At 37.3% G+C, this 18,163-nt stretch overlaps 2 protein-coding genes across 7 annotated transcripts in view; one reads left to right on the top strand and one right to left on the bottom strand.

Annotated features, from left to right (window-relative positions):
* bcar3 (BCAR3 adaptor protein, NSP family member) overlaps positions 1 to 5,090 on the top strand; it is a 66,638-nt gene extending 61,548 nt beyond the window's left edge. For all 5 annotated transcript variants that reach the window (XM_026269366.1, XM_026269365.1, XM_026269368.1 and 2 more), the window contains 7 exons: positions 529 to 629; positions 1,086 to 1,813; positions 2,679 to 2,794; positions 2,975 to 3,146; positions 3,255 to 3,366; positions 3,445 to 3,651; positions 4,103 to 5,090. In XM_026269366.1, the coding sequence (XP_026125151.1) occupies positions 529 to 629; positions 1,086 to 1,813; positions 2,679 to 2,794; positions 2,975 to 3,146; positions 3,255 to 3,366; positions 3,445 to 3,651; positions 4,103 to 4,278 (1,612 nt within the window). In that variant the 3' untranslated portion in view covers positions 4,279 to 5,090. The remainder of the gene's footprint in view (positions 1 to 528; positions 630 to 1,085; positions 1,814 to 2,678; positions 2,795 to 2,974; positions 3,147 to 3,254; positions 3,367 to 3,444; positions 3,652 to 4,102) is intronic.
* Positions 5,091 to 5,649: 559 nt separating this feature from the next.
* LOC113107122 (formin-binding protein 1-like) overlaps positions 5,650 to 18,163 on the bottom strand; it is a 38,411-nt gene continuing 25,897 nt past the window's right edge. Inside the window, exons 4-15 of one of the 2 annotated variants that reach the window (XM_026269371.1) lie at positions 17,895 to 18,042; positions 17,741 to 17,803; positions 15,727 to 15,831; positions 15,411 to 15,539; positions 14,737 to 14,883; positions 12,100 to 12,303; positions 9,534 to 9,643; positions 9,077 to 9,209; positions 8,705 to 8,799; positions 8,006 to 8,148; positions 7,729 to 7,887; positions 5,650 to 6,959 (exon numbers count right to left, since the gene is read on the bottom strand). In XM_026269371.1, the coding sequence (XP_026125156.1) occupies positions 6,952 to 6,959; positions 7,729 to 7,887; positions 8,006 to 8,148; positions 8,705 to 8,799; positions 9,077 to 9,209; positions 9,534 to 9,643; positions 12,100 to 12,303; positions 14,737 to 14,883; positions 15,411 to 15,539; positions 15,727 to 15,831; positions 17,741 to 17,803; positions 17,895 to 18,042 (1,444 nt within the window). In that variant the 3' untranslated portion in view covers positions 5,650 to 6,951. Of the gene's footprint in view, positions 6,960 to 7,051; positions 7,888 to 8,005; positions 8,149 to 8,704; positions 8,800 to 9,076; positions 9,210 to 9,533; positions 9,644 to 12,099; positions 12,304 to 14,736; positions 14,884 to 15,410; positions 15,540 to 15,726; positions 15,832 to 17,740; positions 17,804 to 17,894; positions 18,043 to 18,163 lie in introns of those variants that run through there. The other variant, XM_026269370.1, reaches the window with a different exon arrangement.

Raw genomic sequence — 18,163 nt, 5'->3', positions numbered from 1 at the left:
CAAACTTCCATTTCTTAACTGCAATCTTTTGGAAATCCTTGACAGGTTTGCTCATTAGGACCCCAGGAGGAACTAAATAAGGCATTTTTCTGACTAGCAAATTAGGAAGAAAGCAACTTTTACTTTTGAATATTGCTTTAATGCGTATTATTTATGTGGAACTACTTATGTGTTCAATTATTCAGTCCCACAATGTGACAGTTCCACAATAATATAAAGAGATTTTTTAGCACCAATAATCATAAAATAAGTGAAAGTTTAACTTATTTGTGCAGCTTCAGCACATGGGAGTCTAATTTTTCGAAACAATGTGTCAAAATAGCTTATTAACTTAGCAATTTAAAAATGGTATTAAAATAACTGTGCAGGTTGCCTGACATTAACTGAGAGACTGCACTGAATTTGCACTTTTAAAAATTCATGCCACGCAACTTTGAAATTAACTCAGTTGAGAAGTGGTGTAAACTTCACGGCATAGTCCAAAAGACTTTGAGAACAAACTAAATGACCTGTCTTTCTCCTTCACAGCAACAAAGATAAGTGTGGAAGTCAACCAGCATGTCTAAACCACGTTCAGGAGAGGAGACGGCCACTGAAGACCCATCAGTCGGAGAGCTTTCTCCCTATCGGTGAGTGCCTGTCAGCTCTCATCCTCACTGATACCCCGTCACGCCTCCAACCCTCCAGTGATACACACAGCTGACAGCCCTGAAAACCAGTCATCTTTCTCACATTCACCCTCTGCCAAAGAGAAAGTGCTTCTCAAAGTCAAGCTGACGTTTCCTCCTTTGAAATTCACTTTGGCTTACTGAACAATAAATGTGTGAAATGAGACATGGAATTGAAATGCAAAATAAAATGTTTTGTTGAAGCACTGTGGAGGATAGAGATAATTTATGCCTGTGTCAGTGGAATAAATATGGTTATGCGAAAACACAGCTCTGCTGTGCATGTCAGAATCCAGAGCGCTGAATCTGCTTTACCGTTCAGAATGCAGAAAGAAAACTCTGCAGCTTTGAGTCCATCTACAACATATTTTCGACTTTAATGAATAAAAAGTTGATTGTATGTGCCTTTGCTTTCAGGCTCTAGGCCTCAGGCTCAGGTTCAGCATATGGAGCACCAGCCGTGCCCCAAATCCCCAGTTTTCCGCACAGGAAGTGAGCCAGCTCTGAGCCCCACAGTGCCACGCAGAATGGCCTTTGACACCCAGCCTGGTGAGGCTATTCGTGGATCCGACAGCCAGCTGTGTCCCAAACCGCCCCCTAAACCCAGCAAGGTTCCCTCTATGAGAGTATCCTGCACCCCTGGCCTGAAGACCCTCTCCCCACCGGTCCCTCCAGTAAAGCCCCACAAACAGCGACCTCCATTCCAGCAACAGCAGCAGTTGGCCAGCCCATCGAGTCCAGAACGAAGCTCCTGTGAACCATGCAGTCCTGCTGATTGGGAAAACATGACTAGCTCACAAGCTAATGGCTATGTGGAGAGACTAAAGACTGAGGAGGGGTTAAGGAGATGTGATAGTAGCGTAAAACTTGACCGTAGCTCCTATCATAATGCCATTGAGGCCCTAGACAACGACAGTGAGGAAGACAAGGAGGAGGATGTGGATAAAGAACAGGACTGCAAGAAAGGTTTCAAAAGACCTGTGTTTGAAACAGAGTCAGCGTTCAAACCTGGAGACATCAGCTTCCGGCTTCTACCAGTGGAGAACAAGCCACTAGAGATGACCGTGCTTAAGAAAGCCAAAGAGCTGCTCGTCAGTCAGGATCCAAAAACCATCGCCAAACACATCCTGCAAGCAGACTGTGAGGTAATATTAATTATGAGCCTTTGATGTCGGCATAAAGTCCAAATTTGGTGAATTAATATCCTTTTTAATTTATCAACATGCATTAGGTAAAATTAAATTTGTGGAAAATGTGATACATTTACATAATTAATAGAATGTTCATTACAATTCACTGAATAAAAGTATATATTTTTTTTAAATATTATATATATATATATATATATATATATATATATATATATATATATATATATATATATATATATATATTACAGATTCCAGTTTTAACAATATTGCAGTCACACATTACAAAAGCTAATATAAGATGTATAACATAATAAGATGTTATGATGATACACATCCATAACAGATTGTATATCTGATAGCTTTTGATTTCAAAAAAAAAAAAAAAAAAAAAAAAAAAAAACTAAGCACTCAACAACATAAGAGAAAATCAAGATGAAAACAGAATTTGGACAGCCATTCACACCCACTTACTGAATACAATCATGACCAACAGGTCTGTAATTACAGGCTCAGTGTGTGAGTCAGATTATTCTTCAGGTTGGAGACTGGTTCTTCCAGCCAATCAGAGGACAAGATCACAGTTGTGCCACACAGCAGGGGCTGAAAGTAGAAAAAGCCTCTTATACATGTGACTATCCACTTCTCCACGTCTTTCTGCTTTAAAAGCGTGGCCAGGTTGTTTGTCTGTGTATATGGGAATTAAATTTTAAGCTGGCTGATTATCTCAGTCATAGGACCAATATTATGGACAAAAACAGTCGACACATACACAGCCCAAATTTAGCTTAGCTTCTGTGAAATACTTTTCTATTCTGGATGTTAATTCCTTTGATGAAAATGCTGTGTGTACATACTACAGGTCGCTAGGATATTAAATGTTTCTGAAGAGGTGAAAGGTCAAATGGGTGTGACCTCTGGGCTGGAGCTGGTGACCCTTCCTCATGGGCGACAGCTGCGACAGGACCTCACGGAAAGGTAAACCGATACAGTCAACATATGATGTATTAAGCAGATTTCTTATGACTCGTAAGGGCGACAACTTTAAATGAACTCTTGCATATGATAAACTAACGAAACTGAGGTTTTTTTTTTTTTTGCAGTATCCAGTCATGTAGGCCACACATTTAACATGCATGGCTGGTTCTTCTTAAACAGGCATAACACTATGGCGATTGGAGTTGCTGTGGATATCCTGGGGTGTACAGGAAGTCTGGATGAGAGAGCAGCCACCCTAAACCGGATCATTCTGGTGGCTCTGGAGCTGAAAGACTCCATGGGAGATCTTTATGCCTTTTCCTCCATAATGAAAGCACTGGACATGCCTCAGGTACCCAGCTCCTTCTACATAGCTGCCACTTGCGCTTGAGACTTTTCCTCCCTTAATGTGTGGTCATCAGAAGCAGGCTTTAATCTGTGCTCTTTCTTGTATGAACAGATTACCCGACTGGATCATACGTGGACTAGCTTGCGAAGAAAATATACACAGACAGCCATCATTTATGAGAAATCTTTGAAACCATTCTACAAAGGACTCTATGAAGGAAGTGGTGAGTTTCTTACAATTAGACACATTAAACGCCCTCCATAGGTCACGGTTAGTGAAGTTCTGGTTCTTGTTTTTCTAGCTGAAATCCCACTGAGCAATGCAAGCGTTCCACTGCTAATGCCGCTGCTCACCTTGATGGAGAGGCCTGCGGTCACCTTTGATGGTATGGACGTCTGGGAGAACAACGATCAAGGCTGTGAAATCATGTTCCGGCACCTGGAAGGAGCTCGTGCTGTTGCATGCAATGCGGACACATACACCTGCAATGCACAACGGATCCTCCAGGGTAAGACAAGGCAGTCATTCCAGGAATAACATTAACTTAAATGCTTTAACTTGAGGCAATTGGTGAGCCAAAAACATTTATGTAATAGAATGTTCATACACCCTTGGATTGAAACTGATTTGGAATAATGCTGTTCAGGCCATAAACAGGAAATTTGCATTTAAATCATGGGTTGCCTCAGGAAGTTAAAAGCTTGACTAGTGTAGTCTGATTCACAAACCTTAGAATCTTATGAGCTAGTTTTTTAAAAGAGTCTCTCAAAAAGACTTTTTACAAGATAATAAAGATAGAAAAAACTAATATTGAATGAAAGTACGAATAATTTTTTTTTAAAGTTGTGTAAAAAAATAAGATTTTATTTTTTCCTGATATCCATTGCATTAATGACAATAAATTGAAACGTATTGTAAAGTGAAAATCATTCTTTAGTGACATTTGACCATCTCTCCAGGATTCCAACCTAATGATGACATGCTAGAGATCATGAGGACCGATTTCCAGTTGCGTCTGCTCTGGGGCAGCAGGGGGGCGGCCGTGGATCAGACAGAGCGATACGACAAATTCAAACTCATCCTTACAGCCCTGTCCAGAAAACTGGAGCCTCCAATCAAACACACAGAACTCTGAAAACCCAGACACTTTATATACATACTAAACTCTCTGAACCTCTCTGTGGAGTCAGGTCGAAGGGCATCAGAATCTGAAAAAAGGATGTTCTCTACCAGGATGTGCACTTCAGTGGATCACATGCAGATTGCAAGTTAAGAGCCACTGATGAGCAGAAATGGCACTTGTCTATGGAGAGCTACTTTGTTCAATATGCATCTGCCAGAGGTGTGCTGTGCTCCACACTTATGAAATAAGCAGGTACAGTACCAGTTTTGCCTTCAAGAAAAGAAGGAAGGGTAATAGAATAATTCTAATTTCCAATATATCATCCACCCTATCAAATACATATAATGTTGGTAGGCAGTGAGAACACTTCATAAGAGGTTTATGAATGTGCTCAATCATTTGACACATGAAATTATGGATGAGAGACCACTGAGATGATGGACTACACCTTCAAGACAAATTTGCAGCTCTATGAAGGAAGACAAGGTTTTAAAGTTTGTACACTTAGAAATATTATGAAGCCCACTGGTCAAAGCAATGTTGAGGTTTAAAATCCCACATGAAAAAAAAAAAAAAAAGATGTACATAATCATCACTAGTGTAAGCATGTGAAGGCTAGTTTGTGTAATATATTGTATTAAGTATTATTGACCTGTAAATAGTCACCCATAAATGAAATATTCTGAAAATATTGAATAAATGTCGAATTAATCTGAATTGTTACACAATTTTTCCTCATGTGTAATACTGTATAAGGATCAGTAGGTTGGTTTTTTTAGCAAGCTGGCGTTAAATTGATTAAAAGTAACAATTTTTAATTTAAAGATTTCTATTTCAAGTAAATGCTGTTCTTTCTATTAGTTAAAGAATGGATCAATTTCCACCAAAACATAAAGCAGCACAATGTTTTTAACATTTGTAAGAAATGTTTCTTGTGCACCAAATAAAAATACCAGAATGATTTCTGAAGTATCATGTGACACTGAAGAATGGAATAATAGCTGCTAAAAAATCAGCTTTGCAATTACTGGAATAAATTAGTAAATTTGTAAAGGTGTTAAAATACAAAAGAGTTCTTCAATTTTCTAATTATATTTAACAATTATACTATTTTTACTGCATTTTTTATCAGACTTGGCGAGCCTAAAATATTAGATATCTGGTTAAAAAAAAATCTTACTGAGCCCAAACTTTTGTACAGTAGTGTGTGTGTGTGTGTGTGTGTTATTGACAAAACTATTAATCTACAAAAGCACATGATGCACTGCATTTACATAGTTTCAGGTTAGAATCCCTGGCTGCACAAAAAACAAGCAATAGTGATGAAATAAATCACAAACTACATCAGGCTAAACACAGACTGAAGAAATAAAAGGCAAGATGAACGAGACGAACAGACATAGGTATTTATTTCTCAGTTGCTCTTGCTCCAACACAAACCCCAGTATATAGTGGTCAATGTTGTCTTACTGTACAACACATCCACACAAAAGGAAGCATTCACATCCGACTTCATTCACTCTCTAAAATTCCAATTTAAATGCAACGGGGTAAAAAGTGCATCGGTTAAGACCAGAGTTCTATTGAAAACAGAGTTCAGACAGGAAGAAAAACAGGTTATAAAGCAATTACGACACGGTGGTTTAAAGCAAAGCCTGAAAGTCACTCGCTTCAGTTAAAAAAAAAAGTCAAGATAAAAACATTCATTTGAAAATAAAGATGTTAATACATAGCGTTTAATAATAAAAACTAACTAGGTATATACATATGCATATATGCATACACAGTTTTATATGTAAGAATCACATTCACAAATAAACGCACTTGAGATGGGATTCTGGATTGTTAGGAGGCAGTGAGCATGTTCTTTTAGCACATGTGACATCAGGAACTGGATGAGAAATGAAGAAAGCACCACAGAGTTCTGGCAGCCCAAGAACAAGCAGTTTTTTTGGGGCACTGAGGGTCAGATAGACCCAGGTTTCCACACAGAGGCCTGTAATTAAGGCAGAGATGATGGTTGGTGTTCGAGGTCCTCGCTAGTGGTTCACTGCTTGTTTTATATGGCGTTGGGTCCCCCTGCTGGTCAAATGCATCCATCTCCTTCCAGCCTCCAGACTATGGCATAAGGGGGCGGGGCCAGTGAGTGGATGTTGCTGTGTGGACTGTGGCATTGGCTACTGAAGCAGCATGCTTCCTCTACTCTGATTGGTCATGCTTTTGAGACTCACATCATGGTTAACATGGAATGCATCAGTGAGAAAGAGAAAAGTCAACAGAAACGGACACTAAAAGAGTGGTTTGGATAAAAAGTGGTTAAATCCTAACAAGGGATCAATTGGTCAGAAACGGAATGAAAGGCTGCTGGACCATGCAAGTGCATGTTATGATGAACATGAGATGATGATACAGACAGATACGCATTCTGCTGAATATGTTAGTGCCAGTCAACGACTCTTTTTGGCCTCTCCATTATTGCATGAGAGCGTCTTTCTGCATTCTCCCAGGCCTTACCAGATAGTCCCTGGAATGTCTGCTGCAATGGAATGATGTTAATGGCCATGACACAAACTGCATGCGAACATGCAACCTGCCCTAACACAATCTTGGTCTTAAATTCGCCCCACTAACAGACCCACAGCAGTGAGCCCGTCCACCAAACACCACAGAACCCCACTCATCCATTCAGGAACCTGTAGCCACAGAGAAAAGAGAGGACAGAGTCATTGAAAGGTTCACCGACAACAAAGATCGATCAGCGACAGAGAAAAAGATCAAGACCAAGTCGATCTTGGATCATATTTATTATATGCTTTCAGGGCACAAATTAAAAAGGAACTGGTGCCACTACAAATTTAAACAGAAGAGTAGCACTCGCAGGAAAAGTTGAAGTGAATCAGGTTTGGTGCTGCAATGAGCAAAAATTTAGTAGAAAGTAAATAACGTTTTGGAGAAAGCTGGAAGAACTGCATGAACTGAAAGATCAGAAGTACATACAGAGATTAGACTGTAGAAACAAGGAGAAGATGCTCCAGGAAAAGTGTACATTAATTTCAACGTGCATAAAAACATAAGAGCTCATGATTGAAGTGTGATAGTATTTCTCATTATTATGATCAAATTACTACACAGACAAACAGACATTTGAAAAGGAACTGATGCATTTTGATCAGGTTTGCTCCGACGATATGAAACCGATTAAAAAACAGTGCATTAAGCACTAATTAAAAATTGAATAAAAGATCTCTACAGGTCTACAGTTTCATCTGCTGGAGCTAAGTCACAGTGCAGAGGAAATAGCCACTTAAGCCAGTGAGTCAGTGTGTGTTTGTCCTTGAGCTCACATGGTGAACAAAGGCAAATGGCAGTCAGCCGAGCTGCACTTGATGAGTCACGGTAAATCTGACACACACTCCCTCCCACGGTGCTACCGTGGGTGATGTCATATGTAGGTGACCGCACCTTTGCTGTTTTTCTCCAGTGAGATCTCCACATAGGACGTGGGGACGTAGCCCTCCTCTCCACCTTGTTTCCTAACCCTCGTCCATCCGTCGCCTTTATCTTCCTCTATGATGTGCATCACCTCGTTCTCCTTTATTACCAAAGTGCCTTCGTTAGAGCCTAAGGAACAAACACATTTTTAATACTTTAACACAAATTTAAGTCACATAAATGAACACTGAAACTATGGTGTGTAAAGGTGCAAACAAGGAACATTTAATGCAAGGTGTTTTTATACCATCAAAAGAGTAGAGGGCTTTGCACTGGCCAATGGCAGGGAGAGGATCGTCATCGTCAAACTCGTAATCAAATTCATGTGGGTCTGGCTGCGGTGGAGACCGATGCTCCTGACTGTGATCATCTGTGTAGCTGCCTTCAGGACTGAAAGAGAGAAGAATAGCATCAATGTTTTAAAGTGGCCTTTATGTTTGGTGTGACATGTGGAGGTGCGAAGCACTTGAATAGAACTGGAAGGTACAGTCGTTACATATGACAACCATGCTTCATAATGAGAAGCTACTGCTCCACTGATATCACATGTTTAATGATTCATGCATCTCTGTTATTTCTTTTTGTTTATGTACATCAAGATGCATATAAAAAGAAAATGTAATGAGATCGAGTGCATTTGCAGTAAGTACACTACTATTTAAAATCTGTTTAATGTTTTAAAAATAAGTCTCTTAACATCATTACTTACACTCTTATACATTCATCTGAGCAAATATACAGCAACTGGAATGGCAATTTTATATTGTAATATATTTGTAAATACATTAAATATTCCAGTGATGGAAAAGCTAAATTTTCAGTGTCACATGATCCTTCAGATATCATTCTAATATGACGAATTGGTGCTTTAAGAAACATTTATTATTATTATTATTATTATTATCTATATAATGTTATATAGATAAGGTAATCAGGAAATGCAGACCTCTCTCTGCCGGGGGGTGCATGATGGTTCACATCTGCACTGGGACGTTGCTCACTACGGGATCCGTGCTTTCCTTCAACCTCTGCTAGCCAACTCTGAGAAGGAGAGACAGAGGTGAAGAATGATACAGTTCCAAATATTCTGTATCACTTATGAACATCTGTTAAATATCAAAGGCTTATTATGAGAAACTTCAAAATAAATTGCATTTCATGTGATGCAAAAACTGCATTATATCCATTACTCCACTAGATGGAGCTGACACACAGAGCCGCTCAGCTGTTTTATGTCAAATTTATCCAGATGTACATTCCCGGAGGCTGTGCTTCCTTATAAGACTGCAACGATAAGCTGATCCTCTGGGAAGGTTACCTCATTTTTATGGATCTCAGAGCGGAGTTTCTCCATGTTGCATATGGTCTCTGAAATCTTGGGCTGGAGACTTCCAGGATCTCCCATCTGAGGATTCTTCTCATAAACATCCTTCATTTTGTTAAGAGCATCTCTGCGATAGACAGTTATGATTTTGAGATACTGTCCTCTAGCTATTTAATAGGTGTTTAAGTGTTTAAGCTGTGAGCATGCATGGCTGCAAACACGGGGAAACAATTACATAAAAATGTAACACCACAATTAAAATAAATGATATAAATGGATGTAAAAAAAAAAAAAAAAGAAAGTCGAATAAGAAGTTTAGCCAATAGAAAGATCTTTTTCTCAGAAAAAAAGGGCTACTCACTTTTCATTTCTTTTTTTTTTTAAGGAAACAATGCTAGACGGAGAATTCATAAAAACACAAACAATCAAAAAGACTGAGTAGACGGTCTACCTTTGGTCCATTTCTTTCTGTAGTTCTTTATTCAGCTCATCGATCCTCTGTTGAAGTTTTTTGCGTCTCTGTTCAGGAGGAAGGTGGCTGAAATCCTCTAGTGTTGGTGCCTGTACAAATACAAATACAGGTTATTGATTTGAGGCAAGGAAGCACTGACAAGCATCCGGTCGCAGTACACGTGATAAAAACAGTCATTCTTTAAGAGAGTTGTACTTCCTAGGGTTTTAATAGGCACATTTGTTCGCATACAATCCAATTTTGCAATACCGCTTTATTTATAAACATTTAGCCACACTATAAGAAAAACATTTTTAAGCTGTAGCACATGAAGAAAGAGAGGGTTTCATTGCAGTCATAATGTCCTGGAACTAAACACTTATATTCTATTCTTAAACCTCATATCTATACTACAACAATCCAAAACACATCACTTACCAGCTTTAAAGACCACTGAGAAGTCATGGTTACATCACCGCATTTCACAAAGAACAAAGACAAATCACTTACAAACATCAGTCAATCGAATGCATTTTGACTGATGATTTTAGTCACATTTAAACAGAATGGCACCATCATATTATAGCTTTAGCTATAATCCAATATGCTTCTATTGTAATTTGAATTTGCAAACATTCAGCAGGTTTGTTGCACAATAGTTGTTTGCTATATACTTACATCAAGTAAATCTTGAGGAAAAAGAGTGTGTTTGTTAAATTTCAGAATAGCTGTGTCCAATTAAAAGATCCATTCACAAATAGCAAAACAATATTTGAAGTGTCATCATTTGCTTTGCTGTTTAGAAAAGGTCAGACCTGAACTCTTTGAAGATAATAAAAATGACTTTGATGGGCACTTTTCTATAAAAAGATTCACAATTGGATGTTAAACATTTCTGGTAAACAAAATTGGTTTGGTATTTATCCAAAAAGCTTTGTTCTGTATTTAAAAGAACTTCAAAGGAGAATTATTCAAAACAATGAGTCTCCCAGACTAAACTCAATATATACAGTATATACAGAAGACAATCCTCCCATGTCTGTAAATGTATTCTTTGTTCCCATCCTCAAGTCTAATTTGAGAGATGTTCAATGACACCAATTACTGCAGTTACTGCAATTTACAATGAGAGAAATAAACAACATCAATCATGTCAATGCGGAAATGCAGCATCTACTAATGAGAGTGCAGGCAATGCAACTTGTGTAACTAAAATTACTGTAAGTGCAGGGCAGGGATTTGACACAAATTTCATGATTCGATTCGATTCTGGTTCACATGCTGTTTGAGTCAATTCGATTCAATATTGATTATTTTGGACATATCTCAGGTACAGTAACTTACATGACAAACTAATGCTGTAAAATATATATGAAAGTCAGTTAGTACAACATTACTATAATATTGAAGGTTAAAATTAATGAAGTTTTTACAATAATAAAGTTACAGTTACATATTCTACTTTAATAGTTTTTTTTTTTAAATAAACATTTAAATAGTGGCTGTCATAAAAACTTGATGGATTGTATATATATATATATGTGTGTGTTAAATATTAAACATTGAAGAAAAGTAAAAAATGTAATTAATATGTTATATGGTTCATATATTAAGCAAAATACCTTATATATCTGACTAATGAGTTTATGGTCACCGAATATGTTTTATATTGATTTTTTTTTCTAAGGTAAGAGTGTTAATGTGTTAAATGTGATGTTTACAAGCAGTTATATTGATGTCTTTGCACGGCTGAAACACTGATTGAGCCATTACATGAAATAGGATACGGATTTTCACATCTCTTTGGACCCAGATAAAGCCTTATTCCTTAACGCAAAAATAATTGTGATTCACACTTTTCTCACAAGCAGAAAATTAACTAAACCATGGTTGAGGGAAATTGGCCCAAACATAAGCACTAATGTCATTATCACTGCATATCCAAAAATATGCCAGATCCAGGCCGACTCTCACCCCTCTTTTCACAGCTCGGAAGGATGAGATCTTAGATTTTGCATTTCTCAATACAGATAGATGGTTAGCTGGAAATGGCCAGAAGGAAAACTCAGGAGGGAAGGGGAAGGTGGAGGAATAGATGAGGGACGCTGGGACAAAAAGGATTTAAGGAGCACTACTAACCAAACAACAAATGAACATGAACATGCAAAACTATAAACTATAATCACTCATCTAGCTAGTTAAATGTCTAAATGAACAAAGTCTAGCCTGTTAAATGTTGCTTAAAAGCAAGTTTTAACTTCCATTACATCATTCAAATTTAAGGGTTTTTAAAAACAAGAACTACTTTCAAGGGAAGGAAAAACGTGAAGTTGTGCTGTTAAAAAAAAGACATGAAAAGGTCAGGAAGTTTGTAGGTACTGACAGCATAGGTTTAAAAGCAGAAGTTAAAGTTTTACCTAGCAATATAATCCTTTACTGTTCACACAAGCCAAAGCAGAGAGCCTGGACATCATGCAGACTTTTAATTCATCACCCATTTGGAGCACATGAGCCTTAAAATGTAACAGAAAGTTGCTTAGCAATGAAAAGAGTTTGTGAACCTCACCTTAGGTTTCTTCCCAAAAAGCCAGAGTTTGTTTTTGGTCCTGCTAACAGCGTGTTTAGGGTCCGGTTTGCCTCCTTCCGTTTTAGGGGTCCCAATTGTTCCATCTGATCCTGTTCGCTGGATGTTCTGACTGAAGTCCTCAAAGGGGAATTCTCCCGGCGGTTCAAACCCTGACTTGAATGACTCCACTACAATCGCAGAATCCTGTGGGACAGCAACAATATGCATAACCTTTATGTAGAGCCAACTGCAAGAATCATATACTACGATTCAGAAGTTTGGAGTGTTCTTTCTTCAGCAACAATAAATTAAAGTGCTTAAAAAAGATGGGGAGATCTATACTGTTAGAAAATAATTCTATTTCAAATAAATTTGATTCTTTTAAATGTTCTATACATCAAATAATTCTTAAAATTATCACAAAATGTTTCCACCAAAACATTTAACCGCACATCTGTTTTCAAACCGTTGATCAGAAATGTTTCATGAGCACACTGGTACCACATTTATATTTATGTGCACTCTTGAACATCAACACTTGACACTTACGGTTTAACAGTACTATAAGCATAATCTCATTCCTTTCAAAAACTGAAGCAGCAACCTTATGCTTACCACTACCAGCCTATATCTCTATGTCAGGCCATCAGTGGCAGAAATATACTGTATGAAGGGAAAAGTCACTGCAACCATGCAAATCTTGGGAGAAAAAAAAAGAGAGACCTTAACAATCTATCTAATGTTATCTGAAGGAAGGAGCAGTGAGTACTCTAGTGTTGGTAAACCGTGAAATAAAGCACGAGGCAGAACGGTTAGCTGGTCTGGGACAAATGTGTGTTTGTCCAGGGTGTGGTACCATTACAAAAGTGCTCTGGCTTCGAGTCACCCATTCAACAGCCTCTACGAGCCTCTCTTGACCTCAGCATTGGAGCAGAGGGCATTAGGAAATCCCAAAACAACGCAAGCAAGCTCATAAATGAAACCATAAACAGAATCAGGTCACAAATCACAATCAGAGCCGATCGGTTTGTTGCTGGGCAGGGCAAGTATCCCCCAATTAATTCAGGAAAGTGAGGGGAAAAGAAGAAAAACAAGGGTGGTATGGTACTATGGGTGTGTTACCAAAGAAACTAATCTTTTCCCGAGTATGAGGATGTGAACTGGCTCCTAGCAGATTCTTGAAATGTCAAAATGCCAAAATGTGAACGCAGCACTGTTCCTGGTATAAAGAAAGAGTTGTGCATAAATTAGTTGGTTTTAAATCCTAAATTATTTAAGAGACCTGGAGGGGTATCCTAACCTAGTTAGGAGCTACTAAATATGTGTGTAATGAGCACTGAGATTTTGTCGGAAGATCGAGATCAAGGGGGATCCTCTATAAAACATGTTAGTGTTAGCATGGAACACTGGCTAAAACAAATTGACTAGTGGGATGCAGGATGGGGCGCCTGTATTTAAGAAGGCTTAGACTTAACTGAAAATTACTTTTAGTTTCTTCATATAGAGCTGAAGTCCTGCTTTCTGCTTAGAACTGTCTGACTCCAAAGTCAAAGCAATTCTTAAAAGTTCTGTATCAACCTTTCATAGTTCGGCTCAATAAGATGTATTTTTCCAACAAGGATGCATTAAATTGATCAAAGGTGACAGTGAAGACATTTATAATGTTACAAAAGATTTAGGTTTCAAATAAAAGCTTTTCTTTGAACTCACGATTCTAAAGAATACTAGGGAAAAAATACTGTTCTCATAAAAATATGAAGCATATTATAATGATTTCTGAAGGATCATGTGACACTTAAGACTGGAGTAATTACTTTTTTTTTTATCACCGTAGTTGACCTTGTTGCATATAAGATTATTTTCAAAATTATTAAAATAATAAAAATAATAATAATTTAACCAACACTAAATCCTTTAACTGTAGTGTTTATACAAGAACAGGACCGAAAGAGAGAGGAAGACTAAAACAGGGCAAGATAAAATTGTAATCAGTGGTTATGGCGCCACAAGTAACCTTTTCATAAGCATCAGTGCTGGCGACAGCACTAAGAAAATCAGCAATTTATGTTTCTCTCATCCTCCCTTGCTCTCAATCATCCACTCCCTCACTTCCTCCTGCCCACTCGTTGTCTCTGATAACTCCTTTTTTCTACCAAGAAGTGGACTTCAGCTACCATGGAGATCACAGGTACAAAATGAGCTCAGGGAGAAGTATGGCATATTTTCTTAAATTCATAATGGAGCGTTATAAGTTACTTGAGGCAACAAATGGATGAAGGCTGGTTATCAAACCATGTTAGATGCTAAACTACACCGCTTCTAATATTTTTTTTTTGGGCAAGCAACATAAATATACCACAAAAGTTCTGTAAGATCTTTTTAAAAAGAAGTCTCTTTTAATGCACACTAAGGCTGCATTTATTTGATAAAAATACAGTAAACTTTGTAATGATCTGGAATATTATTAAAATTGTAAATTACTGTATTCTATTTTAATATTTTATAATATAATTTATTTTGGTTTTTGGATAGCAGTATATATCGTTATTATTTAATACTAGAATTTATATATGTTTTACCAAAATGCAACTATTTTTGCAGGGTTCTTAAACATTTTATCAGCATTTCAGTGCTTACCTTACGCTCGTCCACATTTTTTGCGGCAGTAACCATGCCCTCCAAGCATTTAGAGATAATGGGAAGGACCCTTTGTTCCACCTCAGCAAAACACCGGTACATTTCCCCAAGCTTGACCGTCCGCCGTCCATCCATGTCTTGCAGATTCTACAAGCACACAGACACAAACGTTCAACTACACACACAAAACTACACTGGATGTTTGATTTAGGAGATGCTTTCTGTGAGCAGTCACAGAAACGTTAATGTGTTAAAGTGTTAATGTTGACTGAAACTACTAAAAAAAGTTTGTTAATTGAAATAAAGCTCAAATAAAATGATGATAAATTTAACTTGAATTGAAATGTTATGTTGCCCTGTCAACTAACGGAAATAAAATAAGTTTAAATACTAAAATTAACTGAAACTAAATAGAAAGATTAAAAGAAAAAAAAACATTAAATGAAAAGCACACAAAAACTTACTAAAAATTTTAAATACTGGGGTGGGGGGGTTGTGATCAAAGCTAATTCAAATATGAATACATACTATAATAGTTTATAAATAATACTAAAATAACAAGTTGATTAACAATTTATTCGGGGAGTATTGTCTTTAAAAGCTTAGCCTTTAAAAAAAACTTACCCAAAAAATGAATTGAAATATCAGAAACTACAAATCAGGGATATCATCACCTTGAATATCTGAGGGATGGCGACGTTGAAATGTTTCCACTGTTCAGAGTTGAAGTTTTGCAACTGGGCTGCATACTCGTTCTTGCTCTCCTCCACCATGTGCTGTCTCAAATACAGCTGGGACTTTGCCTAAGACAGAATGAATGGTCATTTGTATTACTAATACTTAAGGAATACAGCTCAAGCCCCAGAACAACTTTCGAGTCTTGGGCCAAAAGCTGCATTTGGCGTTCCATGTTTTTTCAAACGGTTCAGACAATATTCAGTCATTAACTTTAAGAAGTCATATAGAGTATATCAGGATCACACAAACTACCTTTTCCACCTCTGACTTTGTGGCGTTGATATCACTGTCTATCCTTTCATAGATGAGCTGTGATTTCTCAGCCTCTCTGCATTCCCGTTCAAACTTCTTTTTACTCTGTAAAATCCATACGGAAAAGGAGACACGTTTTGAGGCTGTCAAAACACACACAATGCATTTCCTGCAACACTATGTAAGCATTAACCAATCTTCCTACATGAAATACAATCATAAATACTGTCATGTTTTGATCAAGTAGCAACATAAATACAGATACATGTACAAACAAACATCCAAAACAGTACAGAGAGTGAGAGCGGTAATGAAATTTGTGTAACAGCTTCTAAAGCATCTGTGTTTCATTTTGTGACAGTGCAAGAACAAGGAATATCTGTGTTATTACGACATGGCCATTCTCAATGCCAAATTCAGCTCTTGTTGGCCTTTAGCTGCAGCAACCATAAAGCTGCAAAAATAATCCAGCTGTACAGACTATGAGACGCACTGACAGGCAGGAAATGTACAGGATGCAGGAACGCAGTGCAGGGTATGATTCGCAGAGAGAGGGAGAATGGAAAGAGAGAACTTGATAACTTGAATGTGGTGCAGGAAGGTTTCCATTTGTGCACTGCCAACAGTCTTTGACACTTTCTTGTGTTTTATACTTGCACATAAACACACACAGATATATCTGGATCTCAGGTCACAGCTGGAGGAGAGGTAGTGAATCGGTCACTTGCACAACAGTGCAAATAGCAGATGTACAAACCATCTCAAATAGAGCAGACGCTATTACAAGACTTCTGTGGTTGATACTAATACCAGTAAAATTTCACGTTTCTCATAATCAATTTCCCAAAAAATTTTATTCCATGGAATATTAAATCAAAGGATACAGTAAAGCTTCCTCCTTGCTTAAAAAAAGTTTTTTTTTCCTCTCAATATTACTCTTCAGCTCTTGGTCTGCGATTTGTAGTTTTGTTGTTTTTTGGTTAATTGTCCATGTTTTGACACTCTTTGATGTAGCACGACAGATCGCTGTATAGAAGACTCAGTTATGAGGTGAGCACTGAGCGCGATCATCTCTTCATCATTACTACTGGTTTTAAAACTAAATACCATATTTTCCGGACTATAAGTCACACTTTTTTCATAGTTTGGCTGGTCCTGCGACTTATAGTCAGGTGCGACTTATTTATCAAAATTAATTTGACATGAACCGAGAGAAATGAACCAAGAGAAAACATTACGGTCTACAGCCGCGAGAGGGCGCTCTATGCTGCTCTGTGCTCCTGTAGCCTACACTAAGCAGCATAGAGCGCCCTCTCGCGGCTGTAGACCGTAATGTTTTCTCTTGGTTCTTGGTCCTAAATAAATGCGACTTATAGTCCAGTTCTTTTAAATTTACCTCAGGTAAGTCATCAGAGTCTACAGCTCGTTATATGCTAGAGAAATAAAGTCTAGAAAAGAGCATTTTGAGAAACATACTTCGCTATATTTTACTTTACCTGTTAGTGACGTCTTCATGAAGTTCATTGAAAAACTACATTGTGCATTAACGTTTGCAATTTATTTGAGAGTTTTATTATTATAGTTAAAAATAGATCGTAATAGTTAACCATTGTTTAATTAAAAAAAGATGTTTCGTTTTTATTCTCTCCTGCTGTACCGTTACACCCCCATTATTCAGTATTTAAATTATATAAACACTGCTTCAAGTTTTTAATTATTTAACTTTTCTTAATAAAGTCACTAATAAAATAAAAGGAAAACAAATTTAAATGAAGAGAACAAAAAAATTTTGGTACTTGTAATAGCATAAATTAATCAAATGTAAAACTTGAAATATATTATATATATATATATATATATATATATATATATATATATATATATATATATATTTTTTTTTTTTTTTATATCATCATTATTATTATTTTTTTCCCACCTGTTTCAGATAATCGACTGTAAATTTTTGTAGCAAAGTACCAGTACTTCTGACACCTCAAATCTCAAAACGACTCACGTTGTCCATGTGTTTCCAGTACTGGTCTAAAGACTGTTGGGCCTTCCGTCCCTCCTGGAGATGCTGTTGATCAGACAACAATATTTAAAATACAAATTGCATTGAAATTCACCAGAGCGTGCATGTGTCTAAGGTGCATGTATTTGGCACTCACATGTTTTCTCTCTCCCTTCAGGTCCTGCGAGTACCTCATCAGCTCCCCATACACTTTGTGCCCCATCTCTTCAGCAACGACCTCTCGCTGACCTGCGTAGTCATTCAGCTCATTCAGTATGGAGAAGAATGACAGACAGGATGTGAACCTACAGGAAAAAAATGAAGAAAATAGTAAACATGATGTTTACAGCTTTTATTTATTATTATTGCCATAACAGCATCAATGACCAATTTTAGGCCAAAATCTAATTAAAACAATGCAATACA

This window comes from Carassius auratus, chromosome 8 (genome assembly GCF_003368295.1).
Source record: "Carassius auratus strain Wakin chromosome 8, ASM336829v1, whole genome shotgun sequence".
Taxonomy (NCBI): domain Eukaryota; kingdom Metazoa; phylum Chordata; class Actinopteri; order Cypriniformes; family Cyprinidae; genus Carassius; species Carassius auratus.
This window is presented reverse-complemented; position numbering and strand designations above follow the sequence as displayed.